We start from the raw sequence: 16,157 nt of genomic DNA on the forward strand, positions 1-16,157 counted from the left end.
GGCGATCAGGGGGTTTGGGCGCTGTCCCCTGTCATGCTGATCCCGGTGCCGGGAGCCTCGCTGCTCCGCTGATCCCGGTGCTGGGAGGCATATTACCCTTTTACTATATAGGATAGAGGCCTGGTGCATGGGTAGGGGCTGGCTGGTTTGCCCTGAAGGGTGTCCTGGATCAGGGTGGGGGTCCCCACTGGGGTGCCTGGCCAGTCTGGGTGAGGGGCTGAGGGCTGTTTTCCGGCTGGCGAGTGACTAAAGCTTCCAACCGCTCCTTGTTTTCTTCTCTTTTTTTTTTTTTTTTTCTGGGCCAGCTTTAGCTCTGAGGCCTCGCTGCTGAAAACATAGATACAATGTTGCGGTCCGAGCCCGGCTGAATGGAAGCCCTTTTCTGGGGTTTTGTTTAGCTTCTTATTTGCAACATAGTATATAGTTGCTTAGAGTTGCAACTGAGAGGCCGGCAAGTGAGGCGGTGAACGTTGGAGTCTGCAGCAAGCAAGCCTCCCTGCTCGCTTCAGTGCCTGGCTGCCGGCTGCCATCTTGGCTGACAGTTAATTTGCATATACTCACTGATTAGCCAATGAAAAGGGTAGCGGTTGTACGCCAATTACCATGTTTCTCTTTTATTAGTGTAGATAACTCCCATTTTCCCCTGTCCCCTACCTCCTAGCAACTATTATTCTATCATCTGTTCCTATACATTTTGACTACTCTTGGTACATCATGTAAGTGAAATCATAGAGTATTTGTCTTATTGTGACTGGCATATTTCACTTAGCATAATGCCCTCAAGGTTCTATGTTGCAGCATGTGTCAGGATTTCCTCCTTATGAAGGTAGAATATTTCATTATATATATAAATAAACACACATACCATTTTTTTAATTGATTTTTTAGAGCGAGAGCAAGGGAAGAGGAGAGAGAGAGAAATATTGACTGGCTGCCTCCAGCATACCTCCTACCTGGGAATGAGCCTGCAACCCCGGGCATGTGCCCTGACCAGGAATCTAACTGGCTACCTCTCAGTGCACTGGGTGATACTCAACCAACTGAGCCACACTGGCCAGAGCAACCACAGGTTGTTTATTCATTTATCTGTTGTTGGACTCACTTAAGGTGATTCCACCATAGCTTTTAAGTTTTGATTTTTAAAATATACTAATTATGATTAATCTCTTGGGGGGGAAAATAGTGAAAGGTGAAGTGTCTTGGCTTTCTGTCATATCAGAAAATCCATTTAAACCTCAGTAGCTTGATTTTAAAATTAAAGTATAAGAGAATCCTTTCATTTGCTGTGTGTGACTAAACCTAGAAGTGGCAAACATAGTGCCACTAGCTTATTAACCAAATCTATCTATATAAAAGGATAATATGCTAAGTGTCCTTCCCACCTTCCAACCAGTCGCTATGACGCACACTGACCATCAGGGGGCAGACGCTTAATGTAGGAGCTGCTGTGACATGCATAGAGAAATGGCACTGCAGACTTGGCCCCCAGAAAGCAACACTTGGCTTCCCCCAAGTGAGACACAGGCCCTGTCACCACCCTGGAGTGACAGCCCACCAAATCGCAGCCGAGGCTGCCAAGACCCCATGGCGCAAAATGCAGCCAATAGCCCAGCCCACCCCTGAAACGGTCGTGTGGGTGCCGGGTAATGACATCACATGGCAACGCCCAGCTTCCTCTCCGTAGCAACTAGCCTCCTTGGAGTTCCAGAAACACAGGTGGAAACATTTTACACTTTAACCAAATGTCTGTGTTTTCCTGTGCCTCATCTCATTTGATCCTCACAGAAGTCCTGGAGTAGGTAGATAGGAGACTCGTTGGAATCCTATTTTCTTTTCACGAGCCGGAAAATGGATATTTAGAAAGTTTAGACACTTGGCCTGACTGAAAAGAAGTAAGAAATGGTGGACCTTGAAAATAACTTCAGGTTTTCTCACTGGGAAGAATATAGTCAAACATTGCTGCAGTTAAATATTTTACCCTTTGTTCTCCCTGAGTGATCTACAATAATAATCTGCTTCGTGTTGATATTTACTGCTGTGTTGCTGACAATTACCTGAAGAGAAGTGGGGGGGCTTCACTGGGCTGGAAAAAGTTTATCTAAATTAGAAAGTAGGTGTAATTAAACAGGTTTATATCTATAAAAGGCTAAGTTGACTTGTGCAAGCGCAATACATATGAAGCTCTCACTGGCACCAGTTGTGCACATCTGTTTCCATCTGCCATTGTCGATTGTGAATTTGGTTGACACTTCTATTATAGAGAAAGGGCGAATAGCAATATTAAAATATTTCTTCTAAATAATTTACTTTCAATGTGCACGAATCCATGCACCGGGCCACTAGTTTTAATATAAATAGAAGTAACTTTTAGTTTTACTTTTGTGATTCATGTGAATTTATTTACATACTCAAAATGTAGATAGACCTTTTCCTGGATGTGCCATTTCCCGAGGCACAGCATTTTGGAGTTCAAATTCACTTTGGTAAAGCAAGAACATTTCTCTGTTGTCTTATTTGACAGGAGATGTTCACTATTCAGATTTCTGCAGCACTTAGAGTAACTAAATGTAAAGGAATTGAGAAAAAGGCCTATTTTTAAAATCTGCGTAAAACATTAAAGTAATTTTATTAAAGCAACCATTTAAGCTTTTAATGTAGGAAGTTGCTGCCTTTACAACTTGAAGTAACAAGAAATGTGATAGTATTTTAGAAAATCCAAGTAGAGGCTTGCTTTGTGCTGATAGGTGAGTGTGTTATGAAAGGTCTATCAATGAACAACTGAACACTTTTTCTAGGTTCACAGTCTCCCCTTAACTTACATGAGCTTGTTTTTAGGTTTTGTTTTCTGGATAGGTTCTGTAAAAGTTGTCATAATCCATTTGCTTTGATTTCACGAATCACTTTTTTTAACTCTGTTAAATTTAGGGAGGAAATGTCATATGCAAATATATGCAGATATGTACACATGCATATAGTGACCTTTTAAACTTTTAATCTTAATGATTTTTGGTATGTCTGTTCTCATTTCTGTAGATATGTTGTATTAGGACTTGAAGGTAATAAGGTAGAAGGGAAAGAAAGATCAATCCTCTGTTCACAGATTAGGTACAGAAACATAAACAGACTCACTCATTTTTCTGAAAGTGCTCAGTCTTTAGGAGATGGAATCAGAACTCAAACTTCAGTCTCTCTCTGGTTTTCACATACTACACAATACACATCAGTGCTTGAGTTACCCAAGGCTACATGGAGATTTCTGTGATAACAAGTGTCATTGTGAAGCTGAATTATGTTTTTCTTGAGCCCTTAGAGAGCAATGTAGCTGTTGATTAGCATAGAGAGGCATCTTAAATATATTTTGTGAGATGTCATTTGTTTATGTTTTGTACTTTGTTGAGCACTTTGGGTTGGGGACTTTGAAAGGTATTCTACATAAGTTTTTATTATGTACTTATTTTCTCATTTAATACAACCCTAAAAATAGGCATTATCCCCATTTTACAGATGAGTAAAATGATAAAATGAGATCTAGTGTGAGGTTAAGTCAGTTGCCCGAGGCCACACTGATTACAAGTGGTGGAACTCCAATTTGGAACCAGTTCTCTAGTTCTACAGTATACGATTTAGGCTATTCCTACTATTCTTCCTCCCAGAAGAAATTGGGAGATCTTATAAGTTACAATCAAAATCTAGTTAATGGAGATTACCTTGCAGTTGTTGAACCCTGAAAATGATCATTTGGCAAAAGGAAAATACAAGCTGAGACAACTGATGTCTATGTCTTGGTTTATGACAGCGTAATAGCTGCTGGAGCTGGGAGTTAAAGATGCCATTAAAAATGAAGTTAGAGGTCATGTGGACCATAACTCATGATGTCTGCCCCAAATGTGTGGCTTGCTGTGTTGTAGAGTGCCTGGTGCTAGTGAGAACAAGATGAAGTGTTGGAGTCCCAGTATGGGCCACTGAGTGAAATTTTGTTTTATAGTCATGCATTTGGATGTCACTGTAGTACATTGGTGGAGCTTAGTGCGAAGGGTGGCAGCATCAGAGCAAACTAGAGAACCTGTTGAAACATTTCAGGCCAGCCTCTTTGCTCATAAGAGACCCACCTGGGATGAAACAGCGTCTAAACATGTTTGTTCGCTTATGATCAACAGAGATGTTTCCTTCATGACAATGCATTTAAAAATCATTAGTGTGAGTCTTAAAAGAATATTTTGAATTCATTTCATAATGGTTCATTTCTGTCAGAAAATGATATCTAATAGCCTGGATTCCTCATATCCAGGCATGAAATCTAAGGCTATAAGCAAATTGTAGTCAGGGTTGTTCTTTCAAAATATTTAAAAAATATATCTAATTTTGTATAATTAGAATTAATCTTTAGTCAGAAAGTATTACTTTGTGTTTTTTTCCAAAAATAAATAAATATTTAAAGAGGGAATTGTCACTTTCCTCAGAAAAAAGTTGTTATAAATACTCTCCTTACCTGGTTTAGTTATGTTATCTTGTTTTGGAAGGAACTTCTAGCACTTGATTGAAGTGAATTAACATTATTTTACAGAATGTGTTAACATAATTTAAAAGGTTTTATATTTTTGAAGGAGTAGAGTGAGGGTAGGGTGAGAAGGGATTATAAATTCGGGTGAGGCTTGTTGTGAATGTCATTTTTGAGGAAGTGATATTGAAGTGAGGAGTTAGCTGTGCAGGAGCTGCTGAGAGGCTGTCGGTCCCTCTGACATGGGGAGAGACCAGGTGAATTTCTGAAGCATAGTTGCTGGAACACAGGGAGCCAAGGAGGACATTGAACAAGGAAGGGTGCATGTTCAGAGGGCCAGGACACCTGGCCCAAAGACTGTGCAAGTAGGTGTGTTGTATGTTAGCATAACAGGTTATTAAAGGGTTGTTACCAAGGGAGTGATGTGATTTGTCATCTCTGTCTGCTAAGAAAAATGCACTGGAAGCCAAACAGGAGGCTGTTTTGAAAAGTGTGGCAAGAGAAAGTGCTAGCCTAGTCTAGGGTTAGTAATGAAATGGAGAAAGATGCAAGGATTCAGGATAAGTTCTGGAGATAGAAATAACAGGACTGGGTGATGGATTAAGAATAAAGGGTGAGAAAGAGGTAGGAATCAAGATTGAGGTGATGGATTAAGAAAAAAAAAGGACACATATGTAATACCCTTTGTAATACTTTAAGCAATAAAACAATAAAAAAAGAATAAAGGGTGAGAAAGAGGTAGGAATCAAGATTGATTTCAACATGTCTGCTTGAAGCAATGGAGAGCAGTGTTGTAGTGTCAACCCCAAAAAGGGGAAGACATGGAGAAACAAGGGGAGGTAGAAGCCTGGGGATTCAGTTTTATGCGTACGAAGGTGCACTTCCTGTTATGCATCCAGGGTGCATGTCAGGAGGGCAATTAAGTATCCAGATCTGGAGCTTACAGAAATTCAGATTTGGAGATAAAATGGGAGTAGATTAGTATTAAGTTCACATCAGCTTAGTTCAACAGGCACTGTGATAGGCACTGAGGATAGGACTTAATACAAGCTTCTTGATGTTAGGAATTCTGTTACGCTTTTTTATCTCAAGCCACCAACATAGTATTTGGCACATAGTAAGCATATAAGAAGTCTATACTGAATGAACAAATGATTTGGGAATAAAGTAGTAGCACAGAGTTTCTTGATGTATTGAACTAATTTTCCATTCATGGTCCTGTTTTTTATTCTCTTATACATATAAGATGGACTCCTGTTGTGAAATTGATTTGATATTGTGAAAACATGCTCCCTGGGAGAGCTTTCTATATAAGGGGTAACACACCAGTTCGCCTAAAATACATTCACTCTAGTGTGTCTTTCATTTTGTTTTTTATTGGCTTGAAAAATTAGTGCTAATTCATAGGGATTATGTGACTTTCAAATAAAAGTGAATTTGAAAATTGCAAATTTAATCCATATCTGTGTTCCTCCATTACCATAGGGATGACAGTAAGCGCTAACAAAGATGGCTTGGGGGTGATTGTCCGAAGCATTATTCATGGAGGTGCCATTAGTCGAGATGGCCGGATTGCTGTTGGGGACTGCATCTTGTCTATTAATGAAGAATCTACTATCAGTTTAACCAACGCCCAGGCACGAGCCATGTTGAGAAGACATTCCCTCATTGGGCCTGACATTAAGTAAGCATCATTGGGACCCCAGTTTGGCTTGGGAAATTCAGGAATTTCAGTTCATTAATCAGAGGTGTTTTTCCCCCCAAATACATTTCTACTTGATATACAAAAACTACATAATTATTTAATATAAATCACTTACAGGTTTGACTATTCCTGAATAGTTCTTGATTTTTGATTGTTTTTAAGATAACAGTGTTGAAATATTTTAGGACTGAGCATGCATGCCTTGCACTCTCGGCTCCTGGATGGGTGGCTGTTTGCAGGAGGACGCTGCCCCTTCCTGTGGAGGCAGCTGTGGACATGAGGACACGGTGCTATGTGTGAGGGCTATAGGCCATAATAGACAGCAAAAGCTTAAAGGCGGCCCCGAGGGGCTGCGGTTCAGACCCAGGTGGAGATTCCAGAGAGGATGTGCAATGGTCTTAATGAAAGACAGACATGAGTAGCAGCAGGAAGCTGTGGGAGGGTGGCGCCCACGGCAGCCACCTGTCGTGCTGCTCGTGTTCCGCGGTTCCATGGGGCAGCTGCAGCAAGGATGCATGCGCCTGTTCCAGCACATTCCCATGTTTGAGAGCAACTTCATCCAGGTCAGCAAGAGAGAAAGAGTGATCAACGTGCACACAGTGTGCGAATGGTCACTGTGGGCACCGCTTGCACCAGCCCCGGCTCCCAGTACTGATGTCATGCTGCTGGCACCCCCTGGTGTCAGCTGTGCAGTTGGTGTCAGATATGGCCACAACCGGGGAAGGGGACTCAAGTCAGCCAAGAGCTCGGAGCTGACCAGGCTGCCTCCTTTGAAGTCTGTAAAGATGTCCATCTACCATCATGAGGGAAAACACTCCTCTTGAAGCTTGTACTGGCCGCTCTTTTTACCTACAATTATGCCCCCTTCAGATGCAAAGGAAGAATCAGTTTGCTCACTGGGAAGACTTGGTGTTCTTCCTGAGACCGCCAGTGGAGGCTTACCGTGTACTCATGCCCTGCCAGCTTGTGATATGATGCACATACCTGTGTTGGAGGCAAAGGACAGGAAGAGTCCAGTGACCACAACCTGGTCAGTGTCAGGAGCCTTCCCGTGGTCACTGAGGTGTCTGGGGCCACCTCTCTCGCTTATGCTAGTGGGGAAGGAGTCCAACAATATGCTTCATGCAAACACTCTGTGCTTAGGGACTCACTGTCTTTCCTAACCCTGCACAGCAGGGCCTGACCAGGGTGCAGTGCCAGGGGCAGCAGCAGTAACACCCTGTGCAGTGCGAGTGTGGTTGTAGGAGGGAGATGACCAGCCGACCTGTTACAGAGACCTTAGAAGGTCCAAGAGCTGGACCCTGCATCTCAGCCTGGCTGAGTAAAGACAGTGGAAGTGAACAGAATGGAGGCCAGAGAGTCTTCCAGCTCCATGCTGAAGCCCTTAGGAAGAGAAAGGAAACGGAGAACACGCCCATCCAAAAGGCCCTCCCCTTCTGGTTGGATGTGAGAGGACAAGTCAATCCTAAGATCCCATGGAACCCCTCAGGGAGATCAAAAGGAGAAGGACCAGAACAACCCAGGAGTACAGCAGCCTCAGCATCACCCAGAAGGGCTCTGATTTATCGCAAAAAAATGAAGTGGAGCTGACCTGCAACTAGTATTGGGGGCATACTCCAGAGATCCTTCCCCTAGTCCCTCCCCATTCTGCAGCTCCCCCTAGAATAGGAGGGAGCACTCTAGCCATTCCTGGAAGTCCTGCACATCAGCTGGAATGGGTCTCCAGTGTATGATCCACCCACCCCTTTTAAAAAGGGGAAACTTAACTTTTCTCAAGTGAGTCACTTCTTTAATTTCTTGAAATAAATAAATACCTGCTATTAAAAGAAATATTTTAAAACAATGTTGCTTTCTCTTTTAATTTCACTTTTTATATGATTTTTTTTTTTGCAAAAACCTTAGATATGAGATAATGACATCTCTCACAGAAGAGGAAGGTCCACTCTTAAAATCTTATAAAGATGTTTTGATTGGCCCTCCATATAAGGAATTGTGCACTACCTATGTGACCTGTATGGGTCCTAGAACTAAGCCGGTTGTTTGAGGGCTAGTAATGGACAAGACCATAGAAAACAGTGCCAGTTGGATGAGTAATTTACCTGTGCTGAACCTCATGATCCAAGGGAATTCACCAATATGTTGATATAGTCTGAATGTAGGTCATATAGGATATTTTGTGAGGAAGTGCTTAAAATATCCCATAATTCCATAATGCGCCCAATGCACATTACATATGTGGTTTGGTTTTTAAGGCATTAAACATTTTCTGAACCAACCTAAAATTAGTTCATGACTTTATTGTTGTACCTCTTCCATGTAACAGCTTGACTTTTCCCTATAGCTTTAATCATTGGATGTTTGTATTTTTGTATAAGGGATAAACTAGTAAAATAAGAGCTCAGGGAAAGAATGCTGACCTTAAATTAATGTAATAGTTACTATTAGGGGAGACTTTTTTGTATGAATGCTATTTTATTGACTGCATTCTGTATTATTCATTTGCAAAGTACATATTTCTAGAGCTTAGGTAAGAAAAACAATATTTTCAATCTGGTTTTCATTATGCCTTCAATAAAAAGTAGAAAAATATATATTGTTTGGAGTAGATTCTTCTCTCATAAAAATGTATTATTTTCAGGCAGAATTTCACTAATGGGCTTTCAAATTTTTGTATGTCTTTTGACGTTTATTTTATGGAATGAAATCTTGTGACTATTCCATAATTATCTTATTAATGACATGAATGCAAGTAAACATCATTAAAAAATCAGTGTCTCTCTACTCAGAAAAAAAGAGAAACAGTAAGTACTTTTCTCATCCCTTGTGGTCCAATGTCCATTTCTTTTGCTTAAAAGATAAATGGTATGCATCCACATGGAGACTCTTCATGGCAAAGGTTTAGCTTATACAGTTTATATGCAGCATAAAATGCAGATGGCCTGGTAACTGATCACTTGATTTGTTTGTGTGATAATGCCCGCATTGAGCTTGGAGCACTGATGCAGGTCTCTTAGTGCCATAATTGGTGCTTGGTTCTAGCCTTTTCCTCCATTCTAATTTACTGAAGATCTTCAAAGGTAGCCCAAAAATGAGACCATTGTGACATTGATTTGGCATAAGTCGTGCATTTACCCTGTTCCAGAAATTGTATTCAGTATGTTTTCAACACCAAAAGTCTTCTTTCTCCTTTTCTCATATTTACTGCTGTTGTTTGTGTGTGTGTGTGTTTTCCCACCCTTTGACTCAACACCAGAATTTACTCTTTCATGTGGACAGTAGCATGATGATGACCTTGAGGGATGTCTAGAGAGTTCGCTTTATAAATACTTGCTTTTAGATCCCAGGAGGCAAAAATGTACTGTGGTATCTTATAATAAAAAAAAGAAAAGAAGAAAATCCCAAAGCCTTCCCTCCTCTGGAAATCAGTCAATAAATCAATCAGTCAATCGATCTCTTTCACACACACACACACACACACACACACACACACACAAACACACTCCCAAACATAACATGACACTTTGATTTCTTCTCAAGTGTCCTACTGTAGCTGTGATTCAGATGGTTATGGTTTGACCATTGGGTGAATGGTGGAAAGAAATTAGAATCATATAATCCTTTTTCAGGAAAAAAAATGTGCTAAACGATAAAACAAATCTCCATTTAGTCTGGCCAGGGCTGAGCAGCATGTTCCATGCATTTTGCATGAAGTGTTTTTGGCCCTGTGCCTTCCAGATCTCTTGCTTTCCTGAAGCTAAAGGTTTAGAATTACCTTGAAAGCTATGAGTAATCCTCCCAAAAGGAAAGTCTAGGCCTCCCTTACTCTGAATGGAACCATGCATTGCCCCTGGCTAATTAAGCTTTGTAGTCATTGCCCGGATTTAGGCTCCATTCCTGTTTCCTCCCTTTTATTTCTTATTACAAATTTAGCTTAATCTGGGGTGGTGGTAGAGAAGTGTATTGGAGGGACTCAGGAAAAAAAAAACTTAATGGTTCAGTTATATGGCTGTGTGGTTTTAGGAAAAGCATTGCTTGTTGAGACAATGCACAGATTTCTTTTTTGCCTTTTATGATAGAGAGCTAGGAACATGGTGAGTGTGCATTCGTGCACGCCTGGGTAGCTAATTTGAGTTTCAAGAGTTCAAGAACAGCCAGTTTAAGTTCCAGGTTCCATTATTTTCTATGGAAAACCAGATGTGAAGCCTCACCAGAATGCATTCTGTTTCACTTCTCACTCCACCTTGCCAGGAGCTCTTATATTTCTGTAATAATAGCCAGGGTTTTGCGCTTAGCAGCAGCTGCTGATAACATCTGCCAGATAATTACCGAGCGGAATCAGAATTCACCTGTCTTAACCCAAAGTGTGGGATGAATTCCTGATCAAGGAATAAAAGATTGATTGCAGTTACATTTTCCCATGCTTGTTAATAATCATTGCTATAGACACCAGTACAGAGCAGATGCTTTTCTGGGGGAGGTGTAGATGGGGAGGGAGGTGGAAAGGGGAAAATCAACCAGGAGCACCCACTTTTAACTACATATGTATGCATCGCATATTCAGCACAAGACATTGACATTTGTTAACACCATTGTAAAAAGATGCCGCGGCGTATGCTTCACATTCTAGATTTTCTACAGCACCTGCTGACGATTGAGCCCCCTTTTATGTGTGAGTATCGGTGATTCAAAAAGCTCATTATGGCTGTGTGTTACAACTTGTCTGTGAAAACCATTCCATGCTTTTGTACCATCCCGATGCAGGGATAGAGCCAGGCATAGATTCAGGGTATACATTTTGGATTCTTTTTTTTCTTCATTTTACATAAGGACATAAATTACAACAGAGCTATGGGTTTGTTACAGTTTCACATTGCACTGATGCTTGTGAACCTATTTAAAAATCGTATTTTCCAGCTACTAAGATTTTAAGCTCCTTTGTCAGGGGTGATCCTGCTGCATGTTCAGGCACAGGCTCTGGGTGAGGAGCCATATCGCATTTCGGCATCACTAACGTTACTTTTTTTTCTTCCACTCCATGTCTAACCAAAGGTTAGTTTACATGTAAGAATTTTTAACATAGCTCTCAAAATCCGCAGTGTCCGTGTTATTTGCACCGTTCCTAATTTAGTTTCGGTGATTTGCTCTGGATGTGCTGTTGCATTATGGGATGCTTGTTCTGGTGGCCGGGCTGTGTATATTGGGCTAAATATTTATGAAAACTGCCTTCTTTACCCTTTATCACTGTTACCTAAAATATGAGAAAAATGTAAAGCTCCCCATCCCTCACCCTTTGAAAACCATCTTTTAACAAGTATAGAGGAAAATTCATTTCAATATTGTTTAGTATAGGAATATCTTTTCCTTCGCAAACCGGTTAAAAATTAAATACTTTGCACTGATTATCATTATTTCACCCTTGTGTTCTAACTTCCCCCACCCCTCCCCTCTTCCTGGCTGTTTTTCTAAATGTTTTAGTTATATGTGTTTGATTATATTGAATCTTCAGAAATAATACCTGTTTTCTTGAATAGACTTTGCAGGTTTGGGGTTTTATGTGTATCTTTATTTTTTATGTAAAATACCGTCAGTCTTCTTTTCCAGTACCAGGTGTTTTGTATTTCTAACTTATTATTTTTGAAGGGCTAAATGTGAATTTACTATTGAGTATATTTTAATCCACAGAAAAGGTGTTGTTATAGATTAAGTTGGGTCAGAATTAGAGCACCTCTCTTTCACCCAGGCTAGTCCTAAACCCAGTGACCTGTGCTCTCTGCTTGAGTTTTTAATCCTCCAGGTAAAAGTGTCATGAAGAGATTTCCAAGGGCCCCTGAATTGTGATCGGCCGTGCGGAGGCTCGCCGAGGCCCTGTTAGCGCCCTGCCTTACATTCGTGTTATGCCTCTAGTTTACAGGAGCCTCATGAAAAAGGGTGTCCTTTTTGCAATGGAGAATACTGGATTGAGTGGTAGTGATTTACGCTCCCATCGCGCTCCTGATGAGCAGCAGCGCTGTGTCTCCCGAATCCAGATCTCAGTGACCTCACAGAGTGAGGCCACTCTTTATAGAATAACCACTACGTCTGAAATTACATGCCTCCCTACTCAGTAATTATGACATTGATGTAATTCATCTTTTATTGTAACATGAAAGACAGTGCTTTCATCCTGCGCTCTGGTGCTGAGATTTTATATGTACTGTCTTTATGGGTGGGTGATGGAGAGCTGGTTTTTCGTCTTTATGATTCTTGTATATTCTTTTAGTTGTGCAGACATGCTGAGCTTGCTTCAAATGCAGTATTTCTCTTGCCTTTTCATTAATTTGAGGATCTTGGAACAGCCCACTTAAGGGTATCAACTACAAAGCCTTCTAGGACAGCAGTCAACTCGCATTTTCAAACGTCATTTTCTGAACATTATAGTGTGGTCAGCATCTAACTCAGTGCCTTCCACATTATGGGCTTTCACCCAATACTCGTTGAACTAGGAAGTGATTGTCCAAGTGTACGCACTAGGCTTTCTTCTGAAACCAAAATGAGCTTATAAGGAGTTGCTACAAATTAGTAAGAGCATCTTTCCATAAAGTTAGTCTTAACTTCAGACTGGGAGAGTTCATAACTTATTAGAGCTAACATTTATCTATTGATAATGCTTGTTAATACCCATAATTAATTCTGTACCAGTATTGTGTAAGACTATAAAGTTATTTACATAAAATAATATAAAAACTCAGTGTTTTAATAGTGTATGCTTAATTTGTTTCTGCTGAGGATACCAAGAATCTTTGGATGAAATCAGTGTTATTACTGACAGTCATTTTCCTAAGAATTTATAGATTTTTCTAATTCCCAAAAGTTGTTTTAGCCTTCTCATTTGGGAATATTAATAATGTTGTTTTTTTTCCTCTCCCATATGATTCTTGGAAAGCACCTAGTTTATCAGCAGAATCTGAGATTTAATTTCTGTTATTCTTACCTATAGGATACATTGTCTTTTTGATGTTCGGATTCTCTGCCGAGTAAGCTGATTAAATGAGTTGTGTGATAAAGCAGGAATAAAGGGGCAGTATTATTTATTTCTATATTTTGGAAGCTTTTCCTAACAGTCAGCTAAAACTTTGCTTCCCTTTGCTTTCATGGGTTATGTTCTGTTGCAGAATTACTTACGTGCCTGCGGAACATTTGGAAGAGTTTAGAAGAAGCTTGGGACAGCAATCTGGAGGGATAATGGCACTGGATATTTTTTCTCCATACACTGGCAGGTAAATGAAACAGTAAATCTGCTACAAAGATGAATGATAGAGGTGGTTATGGAATTTTGAATCTAGAGTCAGGGAAGACTAGCAATGAAAGAGGATTCCTTTCCTTCTTCAACATTAAGAAAATGTTTCCCTTTCTCCCCTGTGCTTAAGTAATTATGACATACTGTGGAAAACTAGGAAAATATATGAAAATTCAAATCAAGAAATTAAAATACAGTGGGGCCTTGACTTACGAGTTTAATTGGTTCTGTGACGGAGCTCGTAACTCAAATTACTCATATGTCAAATCAAAAAGTGAACGAGTGAGACACGTGATGCTGGGCTGATGTTGTGGCATTCACTGTGACGTTCGCTGTGCCAATTAGCGGGGGGGTATCTGAAGCTTGCTCGTAACCCGAATTTTAGCTTGCAACTCAAAGCAAAATATTGGCGGAGAGAAGGCTCGTATCTTGAAAAACTCGTTAGTCGGGACACTCGTAAGTCAAGGCCCCACTGTAATCTCTAATTATACTACTGAATACAGCACTTTTAACATATTGAGTTTAGAGATTTCACCTTAGTTATGAATATTGTTTCATCAATTTCTTGGAAGCTACAATTTGTGTAGTATTTTATCATGCTTTTTCCTATTTTTTATGTATTTTTAAAGATCTTCAGAAATTTTATTTATTCCTCTTTTTAACATTCATACAGATTGAGAAACATTTGTAATGGTTATTTTTTATTTTTGGAGAATGTTAAGCTGAACATCTTGGTATATATGCATGTTAGGAAGCACAGTGTATGCCTTTTACTTATTTTTTACTCCTCACCAGAAGATATATTTGTATTAATTTTAGAGAGCAAGGAAGGGAGAGGGAGCGAGAAACATTGATGTGAGAAAGAAATATCAATCGGTTGCCTTCCAAATGTGCCCTGAGCAGAGATTGAACACACAACCTGGGTATGTGCCCTGGCTGGGAATCGAACCCATGACCTAACCACTAAGTCACACCTGCCAGAGCAAATGTGTGTCTTTTCAATGCTGTTGATACACAATGTATTAAGGACCTCTAAATAATACAGGAAAATGGTGTTTCCCCCCCCCCCCCTCGTAGGAAATGTAGGAACTAGGTTGTGATGCTGCTGCTGAGTTCAGCACAGGGAGAGAAAGAATGTTAATGCTTTTCCAGGAAGAATGTGCCATGTTACACTCTCAGCCGCGGGCGGGCCGGGTTTTTCAGTTGCATTGGCAGCTAAGCACCAGGTTGCTCTTTAAGCATGCTGCAGGGCAGAAATGGCTTTGTGTGCACGCTGAGGTCTTCTGTGGCTCTTCCGAAGAGTTCTATGGTTTCTCTTGGAAGTCAGAACATCCGAGAGCACTTTGTTGTCCAGTGACTCTGCAGGCATCATGATACGACATCATTATTTCCTCTGCAAATTGCGCATGACCATGGTAATGCAGAAAGTGCTGAAGGGAAGATAGGAGTTTAATAAAGGGAAGGAATGCCGTGACCTCGGGAATTTAATGGAAAAAGTGGTATTCACTCCACCCTGTCTGTACAGAGCTCAGCCACACTCCACTCTGGAATGTCCATCTCAGGGTTAACGCTATCTTCCTGACGCTTTTTGCCAGAATGCTAAAAGCAGTCACTCCCATGTTCCTCTGAAATATCATTTCAAATGGCTTAATTAAAGACTATGCCAAGGCAGCATCGTATTCCTTTAAAGGCTGAGGCCTTAAATGCACTCAAAATGCGTTAGAGAGCGCCACGTTCAGCACTGTGCTTCCCCCAGCACAGAAAGGAGAGCGGCCTGCCTTGGGCAGCGCTGTCATGGCTGCCTCACTGCAGAGGGAGTATATTTGCTATTAATATAAAGGTGCTCAAAACAAAGCGATCTGCATTTTACAGAGTAGGAATCAGCTCCAGAGGGAGGCGGAGTGACTTGGCCAAGTTTCACAGCTAATACGTGACAGAGCCAAGATTAGGATGTGAGTAGGTAGGCTCCATGTTTTGAACCATTGGATCCAAAGAAAGAATTGCCCAACCCGAGATAAAACTGTGGGCAGCATAGCATGGAGGTTAGGAGCTCAGGTTTTGTAGTAAAACGGTCTCAATTAAAAGCTCAGTACTTCGCCCTAACTGGTTTGGATCAGTGGATAGAGCGTCGGCCTACGGACTCAAGGGTCCCGGGTTCGATTCTGGTCAAGGACATGTACCTTGGTTGTGGGCATATACCCAATAGGGAGTGTGCAGGAGGCAGCTGATCGATGTTTCTAGCTCTCTATCCCTCTCCCTTCCTCTCTGTAAAAAAATCAATAAAGTATATTTTTTTAAAAAAAGCTCAGTACTGCTACTTTACTGTGTGACCTTGTGCCAATTTCTGGCAGCTAAATACACATGTAAAGGGAGTCATAATAGCTGACAGAGATGCCGTTAGTATTCAACACCACTCCGGGCTGAGCGAGTGCTGTAGGAAGAGAATGGGTCATTCTGCTCTCTGGAACACAGGGCACTAGAATCCCCTAGACCAGTGATGGCGAACCTTTTGAGCTCGGTGTGTCAGCATTTTGAAAAACCCTAACTTAACTCTGGTGCCGTGTCACATATAGAAATTTTTTGATATTTGCAACCATAGTAAAACAAAGACTTATATTTTTGATATTTATTTTATATGTTTAAATGCCATTTAACAAAGAAAAATCAACCAAAAAAAT

General features: G+C 40.8%; 1 protein-coding gene across 1 annotated transcript in view; it reads left to right on the forward strand.

Annotated features, from left to right (window-relative positions):
- Positions 1-16,157, forward strand: part of MPDZ (multiple PDZ domain protein) — a gene marked incomplete at its 3' end in the record, with an annotated part of 147,969 nt that overhangs the window by 106,296 nt on the left and 25,516 nt on the right. Inside the window, exons 22-23 of the mRNA XM_014542364.1 lie at positions 5,984-6,182; positions 13,355-13,459. Coding sequence (XP_014397850.1) covers positions 5,984-6,182; positions 13,355-13,459 — 304 coding nt within the window. The remainder of the gene's footprint in view (positions 1-5,983; positions 6,183-13,354; positions 13,460-16,157) is intronic.

This window comes from Myotis brandtii, unplaced genomic scaffold (genome assembly GCF_000412655.1).
Source record: "Myotis brandtii unplaced genomic scaffold, ASM41265v1 scaffold30, whole genome shotgun sequence".
NCBI classification, from domain to species: Eukaryota; Metazoa; Chordata; class Mammalia; order Chiroptera; family Vespertilionidae; genus Myotis; species Myotis brandtii.